The sequence below is a fragment of the Silurus meridionalis genome, chromosome 19 (assembly GCF_014805685.1).
Source record: "Silurus meridionalis isolate SWU-2019-XX chromosome 19, ASM1480568v1, whole genome shotgun sequence".
NCBI lineage: Eukaryota > Metazoa > Chordata > Actinopteri > Siluriformes > Siluridae > Silurus > Silurus meridionalis.
In genome coordinates this window covers 1,597,125-1,619,283 of record NC_060902.1, presented here as the reverse complement: position 1 = coordinate 1,619,283, position 22,159 = coordinate 1,597,125, and the positions used below count along the sequence as shown (strand labels likewise).

At 39.3% G+C, this 22,159-nt stretch overlaps 2 protein-coding genes across 3 annotated transcripts; both read right to left on the bottom strand.

Moving 5' to 3' along the window:
- Positions 1–3,532: 3,532 nt before the first annotated feature.
- Positions 3,533–12,966, bottom strand: odad1 (outer dynein arm docking complex subunit 1). Of its 2 annotated transcripts, none has more exons than XM_046875796.1 (15): positions 12,829–12,966; positions 12,053–12,137; positions 11,816–11,915; positions 10,202–10,391; positions 9,687–9,812; positions 8,775–8,888; positions 8,616–8,683; positions 8,179–8,360; positions 7,420–7,545; positions 7,213–7,295; positions 6,299–6,467; positions 5,069–5,232; positions 4,121–4,224; positions 3,832–3,922; positions 3,533–3,727 (listed from the first exon to the last, which is right to left on the bottom strand). In XM_046875796.1, exons 2-15 carry the CDS (start codon positions 12,117–12,119, stop codon positions 3,656–3,658), a joined length of 1,656 nt encoding a protein of 551 aa, XP_046731752.1. In that variant the 5' UTR covers positions 12,120–12,137; positions 12,829–12,966; the 3' UTR covers positions 3,533–3,655. The 2 variants fall into 2 exon arrangements, with proteins under 2 accessions (XP_046731752.1, XP_046731753.1); XM_046875797.1 differs by having other exon boundaries at positions 11,816–11,912.
- A 186-nt stretch (positions 12,967–13,152) lies between these two features.
- On the bottom strand, positions 13,153–21,197 carry LOC124402645 (taste receptor type 1 member 3). The gene is made up of 8 exons (XM_046875795.1): positions 20,741–21,197; positions 18,978–19,278; positions 18,521–18,877; positions 16,739–17,164; positions 16,457–16,660; positions 16,249–16,369; positions 14,543–14,913; positions 13,153–14,468 (listed from the first exon to the last, which is right to left on the bottom strand). Exons 1-8 carry the CDS (start codon positions 20,956–20,958, stop codon positions 13,779–13,781), a joined length of 2,688 nt encoding a protein of 895 aa, XP_046731751.1. The 5' UTR covers positions 20,959–21,197; the 3' UTR covers positions 13,153–13,778.
- Positions 21,198–22,159: the final 962 nt, after the last annotated feature.

Below are 22,159 nucleotides of genomic sequence, written 5' to 3'. Positions count from 1 at the left end.
CTGTGTTGTGTGATGTAGCTCAGTGTTGTGTGATGTAACTCTGTGTTGTGTGATGTAGCTCTGTGTTGTGTGATGTAGCTCGGTGTTGTGTGATGTAGCTCTGTGTTGTGTGATGTAGCTCAGTGTTGTGTGATGTAACTCTGTGTTGTGTGATGTAGCTCTGTGTTGTGTGATGGAGCTCTGTGTTGTGATGTAGCTCTGTGTGATGTAGCTCTGTGTTGTGTGATGTAGCTCTGTGTTGTGTGATGGAGCTCTGTTGTGTGATGTAGCTCTGTGTTGTGTGATGGAGCTCTGTGTGATGTAGCTCTGTGTTGTGTGATGGAGCTCTGTGTGATGTAGCTCTGTGTTGTGTGATGGAGCTCTGTGTGATGTAGCTCTGTGTTGTTTGATGTAGCTCTGTGTTGTGTGATGGAGCTCTGTGTTGTGTGATGTAACTCTGTGTTGTGTGATGGAGCTCTGTGTTGTTTGATGTAGCTCTGTGTTGTGTGATGGAGGTCTGTGTTGTGTGATGTAGCTCTGTGTGATGTAGCTTTGTGTTGTTTGATGTAGCTCTGTGTTGTTTGATGGAGCTCTGTGTTGTGTGATGTAGCTCTGTGTGATGTAGCTTTGTGTTGTTTGATGTAGCTCTGTGTTGTTTGATGTAGCTCTGTGTTGTGTGATGGAGCTCTGTGTTGTGTGATGTAACTCTGTGTTGTGTGATATAGCTCAGTGTTGTGTGATGTAACTCTGTGTTGTGTGATGTAGCTCAGTGTTTTGTGATGTAGATTTATGTTGTTTTATGTAGCACCAGGGTCTATATGAAACGTCTCGTTTTACTGTGAACTACGTCAACAATATATGGCTAAAATGGCAATAAAAGCTTTTTGACTTGACATGCTGTTGTAGCCCATCCACCGTAAGGATCCAGATGTTGTGCAGTCTGAGATGCTTTTCAGCTCGCCATGAGCATAAAGAGTGACGATTTGGGTATGTTACAGTAGCGTCCTTTCATCTTTAACCAGCAACGCTGTGGTCCTCAGATCATTGTCATCCAGTAAAGTTACTGGATGTAAAAAAATAGACTGATCAGAAGATCAGAAGATCAGAAGTTTCTCAAATACTTAAACCCGCCCCAACTTCCACACCATGGTAACAGTCACCGAGATCAAATTGACCTCCTGTTCTAATGTTTTAATCAACAATTATATACGTGTATATATACATATTCATGTGAATCTGCAAACACGGCGTCTTGTCCTATTCTCATAGTATTTGCATTGATTGTTTGAAGTGTGACTATTCATCAGGTGGTCTCCCAGTGCACCACGATGCAGTGTCATGCTTTAAAGCTATAATTAATCGTACATGCATGTCAGAATCAGAGTTCGAGGCAGAAATACGGAGCAGGAGCGCTGATAAAAGTCTAACAGGATCTTTCTGTTGGGTTGAGATAGACAGAAAACAAATGAGCAGGATGTAGAGCTGTTTGGGGAGCAGAGATAAGGCGATATGAGCTTGTGTGTGTGTGTGTGTGTGTGTGTGTGTGTGTGTGAGGGGGGTGTTGGTGGGTGATACAAAGCAGTCAACCATTGTATATATTACAGTTCAAAACCATGACAATAACTAATTATGAAAGACGGGGAAATAAAATACCTTTTTTTTAAACACACAATGCATTGAACTTATAAAGATGGCGTCGCCGTCAAAGAGACGGAGAAGCACGCACGCGATTGGCCGAGAGGCAGCTGTCACTCAAGCGCGTTTCGTCCTCTGATTGGCTGTGGCGTGGGCGGGCGCATAAAAAGTGCCGCGAAGGCGCATGCGCGCGTGTACGGAGTCGCCTGAACGCGGAAGTAGCTCAGATTTAAACAGAAAGAACAAAACAAAGAGGAAAAGAAAACTCGATTTTTACTTTTTAGTATCATTTGATCTTTTACCAAATGAAATCAACCTCCTAGGATTCATATAATTCAAGCTGAAGTGGTACAATCCAGGCTTCATCATCTGTACAATTAATGTCCATTTTACCCAGAAATATAAAAATGCATGTAAAGTCAAATTCTACATATAATTTTATAAAGATTTCCAAGTAAAAGTTACATACTTTCTATACAAACATATGGGGGGACCAGACCCCAGTCTGGCACCATCATTTCCAACTCCTTTCCTTAAATAGAGAGTTTCAAATAGTCATTAGTAAGTAATTCTTCTGTGGAAATCTCGTATATGAAGAAAAAACCTCAGTGAAATACATTTAAACGAATGACAATAGCAGGAAATCTAGAGTGCGTCCATTTTAATCAGTGTTAATCAATAATTAACTACTATAATACAATAATACTGTGATATCCGGAATCCTGAAAAAAAAAGTATTAAAAGGAAACGTGGATGTAATCTGAGATGAATGAAAAAGAAGAAGAAAAAAAACTGTTTCAGTGTTTCAGAGAGAAATAACAAACGTACACACACACTGCCCTCTGCTGTTCTGTTGCGGAATTGCAACCTGTGTGTATATCGCCACATAAACAAAACTTGAAGTGTGTTCATATATCTTTATCTTTATCTATATCTTTATAGGTCATATATCTTTATCTATATCTTTATATGTCATATATCTTTATCTTTATCCATATCTTTATGTCATATAAAGATATTGAAGAAAGGTAAAATGTCTGGCAACGACACATGATGCAGTAAAGCTTTTACATTTACTGAAAATATGGTTACATGAAGTTACACAAGTGCCTTGAAAAGAATACACCACAAACAAACTCTATTGTCTTGAAAGCATTGTCTATTAATATTGTACAAACTGATCCATATTTATTTCATATTTTTATTTGTTTTTCAGATTTCAAATGACATTTATAACATATATCCTTTCAAACTGCAGTAACAGAATTACACACATTGAATAGTGATATGTTTATTTGTTCACTCACAGCCACTGTATAAACCAAGAGCTACCTCTGCTGCAGAGGAAACGTTTATTAGAAATACCAGCCTCAGAAACGGCTGATTTTCTCAGACATATTTCAACATTCATTGTTCAGAGGAGACTGTGCAAGTCAGACCTTCATATGTTTAAATTGAGCAAAATAAAAAATTACTTTAGAAGAACAACAAGCAGAAAAGACTTGCTTGGGACAAGAAACACATTAGAAGACATTAGACCAGTGGGAAATTGTCTTTTCTTCTGGTGAGTCCAAATTTGAGATTTTTGGTTTTATGTTACAAAGAAGTGAAGAGTGTCTGAATACTTTCCAAATACACTGTGTGTGTGTGTGCGTGTGTGTGTGTGTGTGTGTGTTATCTTTTATTCATCCAATCAACTTACTTCTTTTTTATTTTTAATTTTTTTTTGTTTAGAGCCGAAATATTACCTTGCATTCATGATATTTAATGCACTTTGCTGTTTTTATTGTTTCTTTATATACTGTATATGTATATATTTATTCTCTTGCTATATTTAATCTTTACTCTTTGTGCTGCTGTAAAGTCCATCCATCCATCCATTCATTCATCCTTCAACATATTTGCGATTAAACAGCTGTACATATAAAAATGATTTATTCATCACACAGAATTTTAATGCGGTTTTGTATTTTTACACCAGACTCATGATACACATGTGCACTAGTCGTGATCACGTATCGGTGCGAAGTCCTGGTGCTGGTTACAGACTGGACCGAGCACTGAGTTTGACAGACTTGGGCTCTTTGCTCTTCTCAGCCTGCATCGATTCCTCCTTATGAACAATTTGCACGGAAACACGCGTTAAAGCGCAAATCCTAAATCACGACATGATAATAGTCAAAAATATTCCCGCGTTGGTGTGTTTCCAAGGGTTACCTTTTTCAAAATGCGCTGCCGAAGTTCTTCCTGGGTCAAAGGTCGGTCTTCCTCATGCAAGAAATCGCTCTCTTCGATGTCGCAGTCGTCCCTGGAGTAGAAAAGATCATGTGGCTTCACAAAATAATTTACTCATTTATAGGCGAATGTACGGATGAAATGCGGTGTTTGTGAAAATGTACAGCTCTGTGCAGGGAATTAACGCCAACTCACTTTTTTTTTTATATAAAAAAAACCTTCATCTGGAGTCTACTTTAGATTTTCAGCCTCATTATCTTGATGCACTTACCCTGGAACTAAAGTCTGAACGACAGGAGCTTGTTTCTGCATCTGGGAGCTCTGTCCAAGCAGCACCTGAGGCGCCAGGTTCAGATCGTAATCCTTATCCAGGTCCTGTAAGAGATATAAAAATGTTTATTTTTCGTAAACCGAACAATAAATCTGTCAGAAATAGACACATAAACATGTTGCTTTCGTTTCTATGCAACAAAATCAGTAAAAAGCAAAAACACACAGTAGTTGAATGAGTGGACGAAAGTTCTGTGGAGTCCAAATGGGATATGTTTGTCTCTAACAGAAGATCTTTTGTGAGACGGCGAAAAGGAGAGAAGATGTGATCAGACTCCCTCACCCCCACACGCACACATGGAGGCGGATGTTTAATGGTTTGGGGTTGTTTTGGATCAGAGAAGGTTCCAGAAAGTGAAAGTGAACCAACTTGTAGTTCCGTCTGGACTGCGTCTCATTGGAACCGACTTCACCGTACAACAAGACGAAGAGCAGAAGTGATGAATATGTTTCTGTTAGCATTATTTTCGAGAGCGAACAGTCGTCTGAAGTGATATCTGGGAACGACCTGCCCAGTCACTGCACCTCAATCCTACTGAACTGCTCTGGGAGGAACTGGATCACAAGATCAAAACGTGAAGAACATCTCTGCCAGGTTTGACAAAAGACATGGCAAAGAATTTCAGCTGGATGTTTTCAAAATGTTCCAACATCAAACGTCGTTTAAAAAAAACAACACAAATTATGTTGATTGTGGACCAACTTATCCAGATATTTTGATTACACCAGTCTCTGTTGTGTTCCTGAGAAACACAGCGAACTGGATATAAAAGGCAAATAATGCAGCCTTCTCCGGAATCTTATTACAAACCAGGTGCAAGAGATTATCTTAGTAAAAAAACCCAACAGAAGTGTTAAAAACACGGGTCTGGTTTCGTTGTTATTGTACCTTGGAGGCGATGAAGGCCTGTGCGGTGAGCAGCTCGTTGGTCTTCTGCTCCACCTGACTCAGGTATGTCATGATGTTGGAGTCTGTGATTCCAGTCGAGGAACCGAGCAAATCGTCCACCGCAGCACGGTCGCATTTGATCTTGTTGAACAAGTTGCTCACTCCTACGTTAACACGCACAAAAAGCACATGGTTTGGGTCGATTCAATGCTGAGAGACACGTTTATTTTCTCACGTTACAGCAAGGTTCGTATTATTATTATTATTATTATTATTATTATTATAATACGAAAATCCCACACACACTTTCTCATACATATATTTGAGGTGATATAAAAGTCTAGATTTGTAGTTTTGTAACACGCCAGCAGATGGCAGCACGAGGCTGCACGCACAGTCACAGGGAGCACCGACCTTCATAAGTCAGTGTGCCGAAAGACACCGTCCTGTGTACATTTGGACCTGTGCAAATGGTGCTGTTCTGACCACGTGCGTTACCACGTCTGCTGTTCTGACCACGTGAACACCCTGTCACCCTGCTCTCCTTACACGTGAGTTTCTCCCCCTAAAAACGACATGATCTCACTTCCGCACCCACACTACCCGCCAGATTTGGCTATTGTGGACTTCACCCTCTTCTCAAAGATGAAGATGAAACTCAAAGCTCGCCATTTTGACGGAGATTCGTCTCGAATAGCAGAAGGTGACTATTTTAAAGGTGAAAGTGTGTAAATGTAGACAAACGTTCAAACCTTTTGATACCTCCACTACGTATATACACGTATGGATTAATATAAATTAATATATATATTATCACATGGGATTTTTTATAGTCACTATTATTTGCATCACATTGATTTAAAGAAGTATATAAAAATACAATAAGTATATTAATATGATATTGTTCTGGAATAACAGTACGACCGTTTGAAAAACAGGAAAAAGAAATCTGAGAAATAATTATGAGAATAAAGATGCCACAGCAGGTAGATTTGAGAAGCACCATCGCTCCTGGTTTGATCTGGAGCTCTGGTTACTGTGAGAAACCCTGTTACAGTCTGTGGGTTCATGAAATTCTCCAGTTTCCTCTCGGCACCCAAATCACGCTGGTGTTTGGAATGTCTGTGATAAATTACCCCTTTGTGTGAATAAGCGTTCATCCTTTATGAGATGAGATCAAATGGACGATTGATGTTTCCATAAGGTTTGCACCAGCCCGCCTTCTTTTACCTGTCTTTATCTGATCTAAGATATCGATGATCTCCTTAGCCTGTCCCTCAAAATCCAGGGCCTGAGCTTCGGTGTCTCTCTTCTGCTCCTCCATCTGCTGGAGGTTGGTTTCATGATCCTGCTCTTGCAGTAGACCCTCCTCCTGGAACTTCTCCATCTCCTGTTTGATCTGGAACAGAAACGGGGAACAATTGTGTTACAAAATAGTCAAAAAAAAGTATTGTGACACCTGACTTTTCCAGCCATATGCAATTCATCTCTAAACGTTTACCACAACGTTGTATAGGATCTCTTTGGATGTGGTAGCATGAAATTCTCACTTAAACTAGGAGACCCAAACCTGTTCCAGCATGACAAAGCCTCTGTGCACAAAGCCTGCTCCATGAAGATCTGCTTTACATGGGCTCCAACCCTAGTGAACACCTCTGGGAATAATGTGCCTTTTTACCTCAGCTACATCAGTACCTTTTCTAAAACCCTTGTGTCTGAATGAGCACAAAATCTACTGGAACATCTTCCCAGAAGATTGGAGCTTATTATAACAGCAAAAGGGGACTAAATGTGGAATGGGCACATACCAATCTTATGGTCAGATTTACACAAATGTTTAGTGTATGAACAAAACTTTCTTTCGGCTTCTCCCATAAGGGGGCGCCACAGCGGATCATCCGCATGTTTTTACGCTGGATGTCCTCCCTAATGCAACCCTCCCCATTTATCCGGGTTTGGGACCGGCACTAAGAGTGTCAAATCAGACAATTACAAACATCTATTATTTCTAAACTCCAGTGTTACAGTACAACACTTTAAAATCAAAAGCCAAAAAGAGTAAAATAAATAAATAAATAAATAAATAAATATATATATATATATATATATATATATATATATATATATATATATATATATTATACTTGTCTGATCTCCTGTTTCAGAGCTTCAGCCTGGTTGTTTTGTTCGTTCACGTAATTAAAGAGAGCGAAGTTTCTGTCTTCACCTGCACACAATACACACAATATACAGCAGTGTAAATTAGACACTCGATTGTACGTCCAAGACACCTGATTACACCTGAGACATCATCTCATAATAGATTAACTGAAGAGAAGAATCAGACTCACCCTGGATAAATTTGGTGACTATGGTTTCCAAATCGTCCTCGTTGGTGACTTTCTGGAGCTGCTGGAAAACTTCCCTGAGAGTCTCCGCCGCCACCTCGGATTCGGTCTTCCTCTGCTCCTTCAGCTCTGCAATCATCAACAACATCATCCTCATCATGGTCCTCATTTCCAACTGCATTTCATTTACAGTCAGCTTCAAAAGTAATGGCACCCATACAAATATTATATATTATACTCTTTCAAGTTCAAGTGTTTGAGAAACTCACAAGTTACCAAACCTGACTTCCTGTTTTACTGGGGAACAAATACAAGGTGACACACTGGTCAAATTCAATCACTTATGCTTCAACAGATATGAGGAAAAATGTTATACCAAAAATAAATTAAAAATTACCATAAAAAATATATGATATTTGGTCACATGAAAAAAAAAGAGTTGAACACTGTGGTTGAGGATCCGAAGGCACTGAGAACTTTTCGATATTGAAATTGAATTTAAAATAAATTGGTTGCCTCTACCATGTGGTTACAGCTGAGTCTCAGCTGAAATCATACGTATACAGTTAAAAAAAAAAAAGTTGTATGGCCAAAAGAAAGAAATTCGCCATAATTCCTTCCGAATTTAGTCTACAGACCTAGAAAACCCAGACATACTCCAGAAAACCTCACTTGCTGGATTTAAGATGAAGCTACTTATACTTCAAATTAGAAATCTTTCCACCTTCTTGAAAAGGGTGCCAATATTTCTGGAGCTCTCACCTTGACTGTGACTGAGTGCGTCATCCAGTCCCGTCCTCTCGTTGCACTTAGTAGTCATGAAGTCTTTAAGTTGCTGCTCTTGTGCGATCAGCCTCTCTAGTTCCTTCATCTCAGTGTTGTGCTGCTCCAGGTCCTTCACCGCCTTCTCCTTCATCATCGTCATCTTCGTCTGAGCCTCCACTCTGAAGAGCACACCCACACACACACACACACACACACACACACAAACCCATGCTTTAACAGGGAAATAATCAACCACAGAGTGATCTGATAAACCACCACCATGAAGTAAAAAAGGATTAAAGAAGGTCAGATTTATTTCTAGTTCAGTATAATGTTGTGGACACGTTACAGATCTTTGCAATGATAATGTATTTAAATGATAAATATAATAATGTACTAAAGACCAATCAGATTTGTCAAGAAGTTCAGTTCACCTGGCGTCATAAGCAGCTGTTGACAGGCCGATGACATTTTTAATCTGGTGTCGGATTTTCTGAAGCTCCTACAAGACAGAAAACTTCCCACAATTAAACACAGCTTGTCTTCTCATGCATGCGATCAGGCCCTGAGGCTCGACACACAGTAACGCTGACCATGTCCAGTTTGTTGTGCAGCTCCTGGAAGCGAACACGCTCCAAACGCAGTTTCTCCAGTTCCTCCCTCAGCTGGTTGTTCTTCGCCAGATGCTCGTTGAAGCAAACGAGAGCCTGGAGGAGGGTAAAGGAGTGTATTTATTTACAACAGGACACAGAAAACACATGTTGAAATGTACCATTTTAGAGAAAAAAAGAAAAGGAATATTCAATTTGATGGCCACAAGAAGTCTGGGAACTGAAGAGTGTGAGGACTGCTCAACAGTCCTGGGTATTCTTTGTCGTAGTTATCATTTCATGATGTGCCAAATGTTTTAAAATGGTGTAAGGTCTGGATTGCATGCAGGCCAGTTTAACACCTGGACTTATCTACTACAAAGCCATGCTGTTGTAATAGATGCGGTAAGCGGTTGAGCTTTTAGAAATACACAAGGTCTTCCCAGAAAAGGAAGTTGTCTGGATGTTGTGCTAAAACTTTTTTTTTAGCATTGACGAAGCTTTTCCAGATGTGCAAGTTATGCTTTTCACATGCACTAATGCACCACCATAGCATCAGAGATGTACGCATTCACAATTGAGCGCTAATAACATGCTGGATGGTCCCTCTCCTCTTTAGCCTGGAGGATGTGGCGTCCATGGTTTCAAAAAAGAAATTCAAATTTCATCAGTCTGACTACAGTTTTCCACTTTCTGTCCTTTTTACACGAGCTTATTTTTTAAAATGGCACATTTCTTCAGTTAAAACATTTTATGAGATTTGGAAATCACTGCATTCTGTTTTATTTACACGTTACACTATTTTTGGATTTAGGGTTGTACAAAACTGGTTTATTTCATCAGATCTGGATCAGATTGGAATGCGATCGCAGTCGATGCAGAGAAAGCAGGAGCTAAAACGCATCTCAAACTCACCCGGTCCAGTTTATTTTCCAGGTTGCGAGTGGCCTTGTCTATTTGACATGTCTGAAGCTTTTCTTTGGCAGAGTTCCGAACATCTCCTTTTCGTAGCTCCCGCATTTTCTTCTGAACACACTGGACCTTTAAAAACACACACAGGAATGCAAGAATGTTTATTTGCAATTATATAAAAATAGCTATATATATATCATATCGAAATTTTTCCCATTTCTGTTTCATTTATTCTCCATCATTGGTCACATGACCAGATTGCTGATAGGTCACATGACCAGATGTCCCTCTAAACCAGTATGCGTTGGAATACACACACTTGCATTTATTATGAATTTAGTAGAAGCAGCATGAGAGGTTTTGATTGGGTTTGTCCTGAGGATGTACCTATAAGAAGGTTTAACTGTATGTGTTTTGAACTGTAAATAATTCAGCCACTTTGTTTTGTGTGTGTGTGTGTGTGTGTGTGTGTGTGTGTGTGTGTGTGTGTGTGTGTGTGTGTGTGTGAGGGGAATGACCTCTCGCTCGAGCTCCGCTTGACTGAGCTTCTCCTTCTCCAGCTGCTCGTCGAGCTCGTCACGGCGGGTCAGAAGAGCTTGGAGCTGCTGGGTGACAGTGCTGTCTGCCTGTCTGTGAGACTGGCTTTGAGACACACGCAGGTTCTTCTGCAGTTCCTCATGCTCTTGACGCAGTTTCTCTATCTCCAGACTGACGGCAGGCCCACGTGCACGGGTGGTTAAGCAAAGAAAAAAAAAAGAAAAAAAAAAGACAGTATTAAAAGAGAAAAGAAAGAAATATTAGGGGGATTTAAACACTAAACCTAATGAACTGTTTTAAAGCGTTTTTAAGGGTTTATTGCTGATACAAAAAACAGGCTGTACAAGAGAAATTCCCAGCGCTCAAGGTAGACAAGGATAAGGAAATTATTTAGGGAAAAAAAACAGGAATACAATCTGAATAATGTAGAATATTTCTCATATCACACACAAACACTGGACTGTTCAATAAAGACAATGTGCAATTTACTATATTTTCCCTGTGACTTGCTAGAAAGATAGACAGACAGACAGACAGACAGACAGAGATAGATAGATAGATAGATAGATAGATAGATAGATAGATAGATATACGGACAGACAGACAGACAGACAGACAGACAGATTGATAGATAAGCAGCTTTTTAGGGAAATGAACCCAACACAACCTGAATTGCATCGAATGTTTCTCATATCACACACAAACACTGGACTGTTCAAAAAAGGCAATGTGCAATTTATTATATTTTCCCTGTGACATTCTAGAAAGACAGACAGCAATAGATAGATGGACAGACAGACAGACAGACAGAGATAGATAGATAGATAGATAGATAGATAGATAGATAGATAGATAGATAGATAGATAGATAGATAGACAGAGATAGATAGATAGATAGATAGATAGATAGATAGATAGATAGATAGATAGATAGATAGATAGGTAGATAGACAGAGATAGATAGATGGATAGATAGATAGATAGACAGACAGACAGACAGACAGACAGACAGACAGACAGACAGACAGAGATAGATAGATAGATAGATAGATAGATAGATAGATAGACAGACGGACGGACGGACAGACAGCCAGACAGACAGACAGAGATAGATAGATATACGGACAGACAGACAGACAGACAGATTGATAGATAAGCAGCTTTTTAGGGAAATGAACCCAACACAACCTGAATTGCATCGAATGTTTCTCATATCACACACAAACACTGGACTGTTCAAAAAAGGCAATGTGCAATTTATTATATTTTCCCTGTGACATTCTAGAAAGACAGACAGCAATAGATAGATGGACAGACAGGCAGACAGACAGACAGACAGACAGACAGACAGACAGATAGATAGATAGATAGATAGATAGATAAGCAGCTTCTTAGGAAAATAAACCCGGAATACAACCTAAATTGCGTAGCATATTTCTCATATCACACACAAACAATGTACCATTTAAAGAAGGCTGTTTAAATTTCCTATATTTTACTTTATGGGTCCATCCCATTCCTTCTGGTTTTTCCCAGCACTATGATGGGAGGAACCTGCAGTGTTACAGAAAGAAAACCCAGACTGTCAGACTCACCTCTGTTTGCGAATACGATCCTGTGTTTGGATGCTGCAGGCCTGACGATTGCTTTCCATGACGCGAAACTGCGTCTGCAGCTTCCCCATCTCTGTCTCTGCTGTGACACGCAAACACAAACGCGCATACACACACACACACACACACACACACACACACACACACACACACACACACGTTTTATAACTGCTACATATTCTTCACTGATAACATATTTACTCATTACTACACCATTACCCTGGGCATCAACATCCACTTCACTGGACTCGGACTGGACACTTATCGCTGATCTTCCACGAGGCATGATGACAAGTTACACTCACTGTAAAGACATGGAGATGCAACAGACTTTAGACAGACAGACAGACAGACAGACAGACAGACAGGCAGACAGACAGACAGACAGACAGACAGGCAGATAGATAAAACAGACAAATAGACTGAAAAATGGACAGACAGATAAAGAGATTAGAGTTGTAGAGACAGAAGAACAGACAAATACAACATAGATTGCTTGATGAAAAGACAGACAGGTAGATAGAGCTAACAAACAAATAGATGGAAAAATAAACAGACAGAAACAAAGAGATTGATGTGATTAGATAGATAGATAGATAGATAGATAGATAGATAGATAGATAGATAGATAGATAGATAGATAGATAGATAGATAGATAGATAGATATTCTCTGCTTAAACTGTAGCATTATTTATAAGAAGGTCAACCTTAAAACATTGTGTAGCAAAACTATTGCCTTATTGTTGTTATTATTAATAATTCTTAGCTTAAGTTCACACAATACCTAATGAGAGTTAAATAAAATAGAAACAAACAAATAAATAAATAAACAAACACACACTATAGACAGATTACAGCAGCTGGTTATTTGGCACTGTAATAATATGTACTCATTATGTCACATATAATATGTCATAATATTACTAATCAGACTAATTACCCGCTAATATACAGTTTAAGTTACCCAACATAATGCCAAAAAACACTTTTTTACCTTTAAAAGTTATTTAAATAAATTTTTATAATAATCATAGCCCGGTAAATGTCCCACTCTGGTCCAAACGTCCTCAGGGAATGTTGTTAGCAACCGTTGCTAGGCGCCTATGCTTCCTATTCCCCCTGCGCACTATCGCACTACGCAGTAGGCACAGAGCTCCGCCCACTCTAGTGCGCTCCTCCTGCACCCTACTTAGTAACCAAGTATGTATTTTTGAACCGAGCCCAATATGGCGCCGAATCTCCTCTGATGAGCATGTGTATGTGGTGAAAAGAGCAACACAAGAACACACTTTTATTTCACTTTATTCATAATAAACTGTTAGGAGTGTAACAGACCTGATATAAATCACACATATATATTTATATAAGTGTTTATAGTGTGTATATTTACAGTTCCTTTGTTAGCATTGAAGTGGCTTTAATAAGCCTTGATGCAGGGCTGGAAAATAGCTGAGGATGTATACTGCCTTGCAGAAGTGTTATTTCTGGTGTTCTTTCTTACTTCACTTGAGTATTTTTTTAAAGCTAGTACTCATTTCTTTCATTATTTAAGAGTAAAAGAGATTTCTACTTGACTTATCCAGCAAATACAGTACGGTATACGACAATCAAACACAATCCAGTGGATTTTCTTTTCAATTCAGATTAAAGCATCCAATCCCATGTTCAATAATCTGGAGAAAAAGATTTAAGAAACGTGTCGATTTGTTGTCCTTTTTTAATGCTAAGCAATGTAGTTAATGCTATAAGCCTCTGCACTGAACTTGAGGACGAGTGTCCATGGGCCAACCTCATTAATACACAATACATATTTTTCATATGTCTCTATTGAAAAACCAGCGTGACCAACTAACGATTACTGGATATATTTGGAGTACGATTTTAAATAAAACTTCACAGCACATTTTCCACCTCTGCCTAGATGTCTATTGCTTATGTAACAGGTTAATTGTTATCCTCTTTATTTTCTTGCTTACTCTCCTCTTTGCCTTCCTCTTTTTCTATCCTCTCATTCTGATCCCCCTTTTTACTGTCCTCTTTTTTATTATCTTGCTTATTTTTATCATGCGGCGGCTCCTCGGGTGGTATCGGTGGAATTCCCTCTAAGATTGAAGCGAAGTATTCATTTTTGTTTAGATCTGGTTCCTTGACCAGGAGGTGACACTTTGGAAGGTAATAACCTAACGTGAGTGCTGTGTTGCTAATTAAAGTAAACACAACTCGAGCAATCGTCTTCTCTTTGTCACCCAGGCCGGCATAGATTGGGATAAATATGACCCATATGACACAGTAGATCAAGCTGGCGATGGTTATGTCTCTGGCAAAGTTATACTGCCTGACCGGCTTCGGCGCCATGAAGGTGCACATAAAGCAGACCAAGGCTAGCAGGCCGTTGAAACCCAGCATGAGGCCAAAGTTCAGTATGGGTTCCACAGGGCAGGGCAGGAATTGTGTCACAAAATTCACTTCCAGATTGTCTACCCACTTAGTGAGCGAAGGCCCTTCAATGATAAACCAGCCAACAAGACCCGATTGAACGCCACAACACGCTAGCACCAGACTCCAGCTTCCGAGACCTTGCAGGTTTTCCATGTTGTTTGGAGCTTTTTCAGGAAACTCGCAGACATACACAATCTGAAAACACAAAGAAATTATCAGAAAGGAAACAGGATGTGTACAAACACTGAAGGCTTGTCTTTTTAGCTCACCTGCATGGAGATAGCCAGGATGGTGGACAAGGCCACAGTGGGGAACATGACATAGAGGAGTATCTGGATGCAGCAAATGACATCATTCGGCTGACCCAGGAACAACACAAGGCTGATACAGCTTCCCATCAGACTCATCAAACCCAAGCCACACAGAGGTCCTCCTAATGCTTTCAGGAGTGGCGTGCCTCTGTGCTGGAAGAACAGGATGCCCATTGCTGCCTGACAGGACAGCAGCAGAAGTCCAGCCAGTATTAGAGCCACCGATTCAAAAGATGAATATGCCAGGTATTGGTAGGTGGGAAAGACGCAGCTGGTACTGCGAAAGGTGGACCACTGCCGGGGAGGACATTTGGTGCACTGAATGTCGTCTTTAAAAGAAAGCAAATGAGAAGATCTGAAAGTGTCTTGTTATATTTAATCTCTTCAGTCCTGGCTTTCAGCGTAATGGTTGTTAAGTAATTCATTCAATTGTAACAAAATGATGATTGGTTGTCAAAGACTAATGGGGACAAATCAAAGCCAAGCATTGCTTCATAGTAATAAACCGCAACCAGGAAGGTCACTAAACATGAACTGAGATAACCAACCAAAACCGTTCATATAACATGCAAAAATAATTAAGTTCAATTAGTTAATATATAATTTGCATTTATACAGTACACTATTATTATATAATACATTATTATTAAATACTAACAAATCTAATTTGGGTGATGCATAAATGAGTGCACCCCACCGAATATCTCTGGGGCAAAGCAAAATTTTAGACTACAAATGTTTTAAGAAGAAATCAAGCACAGGTGAGTCTAATCCTTCATTACACACAGGTGTCCAGCAGACTGTTGACTATAAAAGGGTGTTACTTCAAGAAAACCTCCTCCCATTTCATGCTGTCAGCAATTTCACCACATGGAATAAAAATGTCACAAGATCTGAGAAAGAAAATAATTTATTTACACCAGAAAGGTGAAGGCTACAAGAAGACCAGCAAAGCTTTACCTCTCCTAAAGTCCAGGCCCAGTTTGCCAGGGCCCATGCTGACAAAGATGAAGACTACTGGGACTCTATACTCTGGAGTGATGAGACCAAGATGGATGGCTTCAAAACTGTATGGTGTCATAAAGTGGAGGAATACGAAGAAAAAATGCATGGTGCCTACAGTGAAACATGGTGGTGGCAGTGTCCTTATGTGGGGCTGCACGAGTGCTGCAGGTGTCAGGGAGCTGCAATTCATTGATGGCATCATGAATTCACAGATGTACTGCTCTATACTGAAAGAGAAGATGCTACCATCGCTCTGTGCCCTTGGTCATCGTGCACTTTTCCAACATGACAAAGATCCTACACACACATCTAAGGCCACCGTTAGATTTCTGAAGAAGAACAGGGTGAAAGTGATGCAGTGGACAAGTATGTCTCTTGATCTGAACCCAATTTGAAAACCTATGACAAATTCTGAAGGGACTAGTTGAGCAGAGGTCATTATTGAAGAATGGAAAAAGATAGATGTTGCAAAATGTCGCCAACGTGTTCATTCCATGCCTAGAAGACTTGGTGCTGTCATTCAAAATCATGGAGGCCATACAAAGTACTCGATGTAGAAGTTCAATTAAAATAAAATGCATCGGTGGGCGAGATTTTTAAAAAGTTGCTTTTGGCGTGAGCAGAAACGTGATACTGTATATTCATTTAAAAAACCTCACCTGTTCTGTTTTGATACGTTCCCTCTAAACAGTCACTGCAATCAAAGCAGCATGAATAAAATCCTTTAACGATGCGCACTTGTCCTGACAGACAGTCCGAGGAGCATCTAGACGTAGGGACCTGTTATAAAATAAGATTTAATGTCAGATTCAATAAAAAAAAATCTCCCAAATAAATTCACTTAGACCTCAGAGGTTTTCTCAGTACTGTATTATTTGCTGTGTGCCATTTAATGAGCTTCTTATCAATCGTAAGGTTCTGGAAGAAGGTCCCGATGTTCCTGAAGGTGATGGTGCTGTTCTGAAAAACCCATTCTAACAGATCGTAGCCGATATTTGGGTTTCCCTCAGCGTCGAAGCTGATATTTGCGCCGTTTAGATTCAGGGAAACTTTCTGCACCCATGGCAGCAACTGTGCACAAAAACAGGAAGAAATTTTGGGTTTTTGAATTCAGAAGAAGCCTTGTGATGATGTAGATTGAAATCCTACCTGCCAGGGGTAGATATTTTCGTTGTTGGGATGTCTGGTGCACCTGTTGGCGTTGCAGCCGAGCATGTTGTGCAGGGCCTGAGCCACACTGTAGACGGCAGTGTAGACGCTGAAGGCGGTGCGCCGCACCAGCTCGGTCTGCACGATGCTCACGTTTGATGGAGAGAGGCTCCAGCATGCTGGACAAGGGTTCTCCAGAGGGGAGACGTCAGGATTCGGGGGTGTGATCTGCATTTGGAATCTTTCTTGCTCCATCTTAGTGAAGAGCTGCTGAACATAGGGGCTGAGCAGGTCGATGGGGCGGGTCATGTCGGTGAAGCCCAGCACTGTGCCGATGGTCTTGATGCCAGGCAGGGTGACGATGCTGCTGTGTACAGCCCACGCCGTGCTAGCTAACCAGACTCCTGTCATGTTCCTCCTGATTACCTGCCAAAAAAATCAATAATTTAGTTTAACCGTCTTTCCCTCGTTATTTAGCTGTTTTAAATTTAATAGGTTGTATCTAAAATTCCTGATCAACAGTTGATGATTTTACATTAGAACCCTTTTGCATGTTTGGGTTTCATCATACAGGAGATGTGATGAAAATAAATATTTATAGAAAAAAAAAAGTTTGTCTAATTGCGACTTCTCGCCTTTCCGACATTTTGTTTCACAATTTAGAGTTTTCCATACCTGGATAGAACAGACACAGCCTGAGCTCCTGTGTGAGAATTTAAATCAGAATTTCATGAAATAAAGCCGGAATTGCCAGAGAAGTGTCGGAATTGCGAGAAATAAAGTCGGGATTTACGTGAAATAAATTCGGAATTACAAGAGATAAAGTCGGAATTGTGAGAGAAAAGTCGGAATTGTGAGAAATAAAGTCAGGATTTACGTGAAATAAAGTTGGAATTGCAAGAGATAAAGTCGAATTGTGAAAGAAAAGTCGGAATTGTGAGAAATAAAGTTGGAATTAGCCAAACTTTTTTTTTATGTGGCGGAAACGGGCTTTTATAAATATCGAGTAAATGGTAGGGAGATTAAATAAATAGTTATGTGATAAAGATTATAATTAATAATTAATAATATAATTAGTAATACAATTATATATCATTAGAAATTCTAATAATTAGTAATTATAAATATTCTATATGTTTTGTGTGTTAATGTTCTTTCATTACGGATTCTTCATTTCAATTTTAAATGTTTTATTTCAGGATTCATTTATTGACACGTGTCCATGCGTGCAATTTCAGGGCATAGCATATCTAAATGCACTTTCACATCTTTTTCCACAACTAATTAATACTCACATGACCACACAAGTAACGTGTGTAATGTTTTTTTGAAGGGATGTACTTGAACACTTTATTATTTTACCCTGGGTGACTTATTAAAGCCCTTTTTCATGCCTGTGTGAGCGCACGAATGGGTTTCACGTCTATTAGACAAATCAGATGTTAAAAGTTACAGTTGGGTGCTAAAAGTTTTGCATACCCTTTCGACTAAACGCCTCAGGCAAATGAATGTAAATCACAGCAGCTCACACAGTGTGTAAGGTTTCACTGGAGTTTCAAATGATAGTAGTTTAGACGTAAAAAAAATCTCTTTTTTGTAAATATGGTATAAAATATGGTATGACGTGAAACAGTTGGAAGAAAATAAAAAACGAAAAAAACAAAATAAAGGAATTGAACACAGACCTTTCCTCCTTGTTAAAATCGTGTTATTTGGTTGATGGTGTGTTATATTTCAGGTATAGTTTAGCAGGACATACTTCTCAGGACATTTCTCACTCACCTCTGTGAAGAAGGCGGCGCTTGCTGAGGCGGATGCAAACACCACCACTACGCCCACTTTGGCCTCCACTATGCCATCCAGGATCTCACTTATCACAGGCACTGGGTTTTCATAGACTGGTATTAGCCCTTCGTAGGCGACGCAAATGCCCCCGTTGGCGGCGTTCTGGGACACCTGCTGCTGGCCCTGTTGGCCGTACGTCTCGTCGCTGCCGATCACCGCCACCCAGTTCCATCCGAACTGCTGAAGCAGCTGGACCATGGCCAAGGCCTGCCAGCTGTCACTGGGGGCGGTGCGCATGAACGACGGGTATGTCAGCTTATCGCTGAACCCATCACTGGTGGCTCTGTAGCTGACCTGTAGAGGACAAGAGCTATGTTACATAATGACCTTAAACAAAACAAAAAATCATATGCATATTCATTTAGTAAAATATGTTAGTAAACTTGGTCCTTACCTGCGGCATCAAGAAAAAGCTCACCAGCTGGCCGATGACCGAAGTCATCTCGGAGCTGTACGGTCCGATCACCGCGTGAACTCTGGTCATGTACTCGGTGTAGTTGCACATAACTTCCACGTCGTCCGAGTCGGCCGTGGTGAAGAACCGCAGCGTGGGCTTCATGATGATCGCAGACTGTCCGCAGTCGTCATAGTTTTCAAAGCCCAGCTTGACGTTAGGTAGAAGGTTGGGCGTGTTGTTGATCTCGTCAATCGTGTACTTCATCACTAGTGCCAGCGCGAGGCCATACTGATCGACGCTGTCATGAAGACGAACAGATTTTACCCTCACGCACATGGTCTACAAAAGCAAACCTGGAACCTGTATTACAGGAATACTACAGGCTCCTTCAACTCCAAAAATACGCTTTAAACAGTTAAAGTGTAAACCCTGATGTTAGTGGAGATTTTTTTCTCTGCTCTAATTTATAATAAGGATCGGAAAATAACTTTAGTTGTAATAATTATAGCAAGTTGTTGTCAATGTCATATTGGATTCCACTTAAACCTGAATTCTGACAATACTGCACAAATCCGTAGACAGGAGTCCAAGAGAGCAGAAATTGGGCCACTTGTCCAGAAAAACCATCGCCATATGTGAGCTCATGTAACGCAAAAGTAAATATTAGGCATTTTAACATTGGGATGAAATACAATCAATCAATGCGCATCTTTTTTAAATTTTAATATCAATTCATTTCCACTTAATCTCACTCGATAACCATCAGCAATGTTACTGTAACGTTTTCCGACATCTTCAGAACGGAGGAGTTTGTGCTTTTTTGTGTGGGAAAAAAACAGTGAGTCTGGTGAGGGAAAGACTGTTTATAGCTGCTACAACATATGTGAGAATGAAAAATAACCAATTTTACAGCAAATATTATTATGAATTAATAAAAATGGAACAAATTTGATTCATTTTAATGTTATTTGTATAACGCTTTTATCAGTGGACATTGTCCCAAAGCATCATAACAGAAATAAATAAATAAATAGTTTATAAATATTAATATTAAAGAATATATAATTTTTTTAATTAGTCCCTATATATATATATATATATATATATATATATATATATATATATATATATATATATATATATATATATATATATGTGTGTGTGTATCCTGAATGAGCGAGCCAGTGGTGGCTTTGGTAAGAAAAAAAAAGATGGTTTCAACACCAATTGAAGATCTTCAACACCGAAAGCTCAATCATTATATTTCCATCATTGTTTACGAAGCCTTGGGCTGAAAAGTATAGATTGATAAGAGGAACAAAACCTTTCCAGACATGCTGTATTTTAAAAAATGGTTTGTGTTTTGTTCCTCACACTTTTCCTTTACACATTTCCTGTTTTTTTCCCCCATTGTACAGGGAAATATTGAATATTGTCCATGATTACTGCAAATAAGCGACTTATGTACATTTGAGGATAGAAATTGTGGATGATTTTAAAACCCAACAAAGTGAAATCCCTTCACATTTATGAGACCCGTATGCAAATTCTCTATGCCTATAAAAAATTGTGCTCTTGGGTAACTAATCATTAAAAACATTTTTCAATACGCCCTTAAAGTGTATTTAAACATGAAAAAAATGAAGACCATTATTCTTCTGCTTTCAAAGAAAAATTATGAATGACATTTCAGCCTTCTCTGAGATCTTCAAGAGCTGTGAGCACATATGATTACTTTCTATACTTCTACTTTATTCTACCTTTTGCAGGAAATATCGTCCGGTTCCACTCTCTCTTTCAGGCCGCTGGTCAGCTGGTTAATGGGAAACAATCCGCCGAGTAGAATATCTCCAGGAGACTTAAAGAGATTTGTGGAGATGTTCTGGAACCATGCAGGATTCGCCCCGTGAGCAGAACTCATCAGGCAGCACAGGATCAGCATCTCCTCCCGTCCGACCATCCTGTAAAACATATTCATTCAGATATATTTTAAAAAGTGAGTGAATGAGTGAGTTATACTGGTTTTACTTCAGCATCTGGACAGGGACTTATTTTCCTGATGTTCTCCAGACACTGGTGTAATGAGTCCTGATGATGTGCTCAGGGTCTGTGCTTTGTTATAGCACGTTATATCACGCCCGGATGTGTAGTTAAATCAGCGGTTTGTGTAAAGTTGCCATCGAACCCACGCAAGTGTATGGAAATGAACTGGTCGTGATCTCGCTGTCTTGTTCAGAGGCTCAACAATGATTTTATTCACGAAATGTTACAAAGAGAAACAAACATCATGCTTTATGGATGCACACACTGATCATCAGAATCAGAATCAAAGAGCTTTATTGCTCTTTTTGAATGTTTTTTTTTCAATAAAATAAAAATAAAATAATTAAAAAAAAAAAGTTAAAATGTGGTGTTGCACAAAACAAAACAAACGAGTTAAAAAAAAAAAGTTTAAAAAAGAGTATTATTGCAAAGAAAAATATACAATAATTATAAATAAAATGATTTGCACATATTTTATATTTGTATTTTATTTATATATATTTTTTATAAGGGAAAATAGACGACTTTTAGCGATAATTGTACGATTGATTTGTTTTTGTTGGGTCTAAAATTGGAAATTACTCGTCACAAAAATATAGTGTTTTATTTTTTGTTACGCGTTAGCTGTTTGTTTGTTTGTTTGCTCATTTGTTCATTTAATTGTTAGTTTGTTATACGTATATGTATCTGATTTGCCACATACACACATGCTGTATAAGTGAGAAAGATCAACCAGCTGCAATGTGTCGTGCTTCAGTCACTTGACACACATTTCCATGCATTTGCTTGTGGAATGACTCAGACATTTGGATCAGTGGAAAAACAATATGGCTTCATGTTCAGCGTTAGATGATGCAACACATTCGATAGGATTCATAGAAGGTTTGAAATGTAAACAAATATTACAGTATATTGACATCAGAGATAAATATACTGTAAGAAAACTGATCTGGGTCCTGACTTTACTTGATGAGTGAGGTCCTATGTAAAGACCTGGAAAAGATCTTGATGTTCTAAGATGTAACTGTACACATATGACTGTGTGGCCACTTTCAACTCCACCACCATGATCAAGTTTGCTGATGACACTGTTCTGGTGGGCCTGATCTCCAACAACGACGAGAAGGCCTACCTAC

Excerpts from the sequence above, each read along its gene's own strand:
- LOC124402645 (XM_046875795.1), bottom strand. The coding sequence starts at position 20,958 with ATGAATATGTTTTACAGGATGGTCGGACGGGAGGAGATGCTGATCCTG. Across the intron at positions 19,279-20,740 it reads GACGATATTTCCTGCAAAAG|CGTCGATCAGTATGGCCTCG; the intron begins GTAGAATAAAGT and ends TCTTCATGACAG. Across the intron at positions 18,878-18,977 it reads GCTTTTTCTTGATGCCGCAG|GTCAGCTACAGAGCCACCAG; the intron begins GTAAGGACCAAG and ends TGTCCTCTACAG.
- odad1 (XM_046875796.1), bottom strand. The coding sequence starts at position 12,119 with ATGCCTCGTGGAAGATCAGCGATAAGTGTCCAGTCCGAGTCCAGTGAA. Across the intron at positions 11,916-12,052 it reads AGTGGATGTTGATGCCCAGG|CAGAGACAGAGATGGGGAAG; the intron begins GTAATGGTGTAG and ends TGCGTGTCACAG. Across the intron at positions 7,296-7,419 it reads AGTCACCAAATTTATCCAGG|GTGAAGACAGAAACTTCGCT; the intron begins GTGAGTCTGATT and ends TATTGTGTGCAG.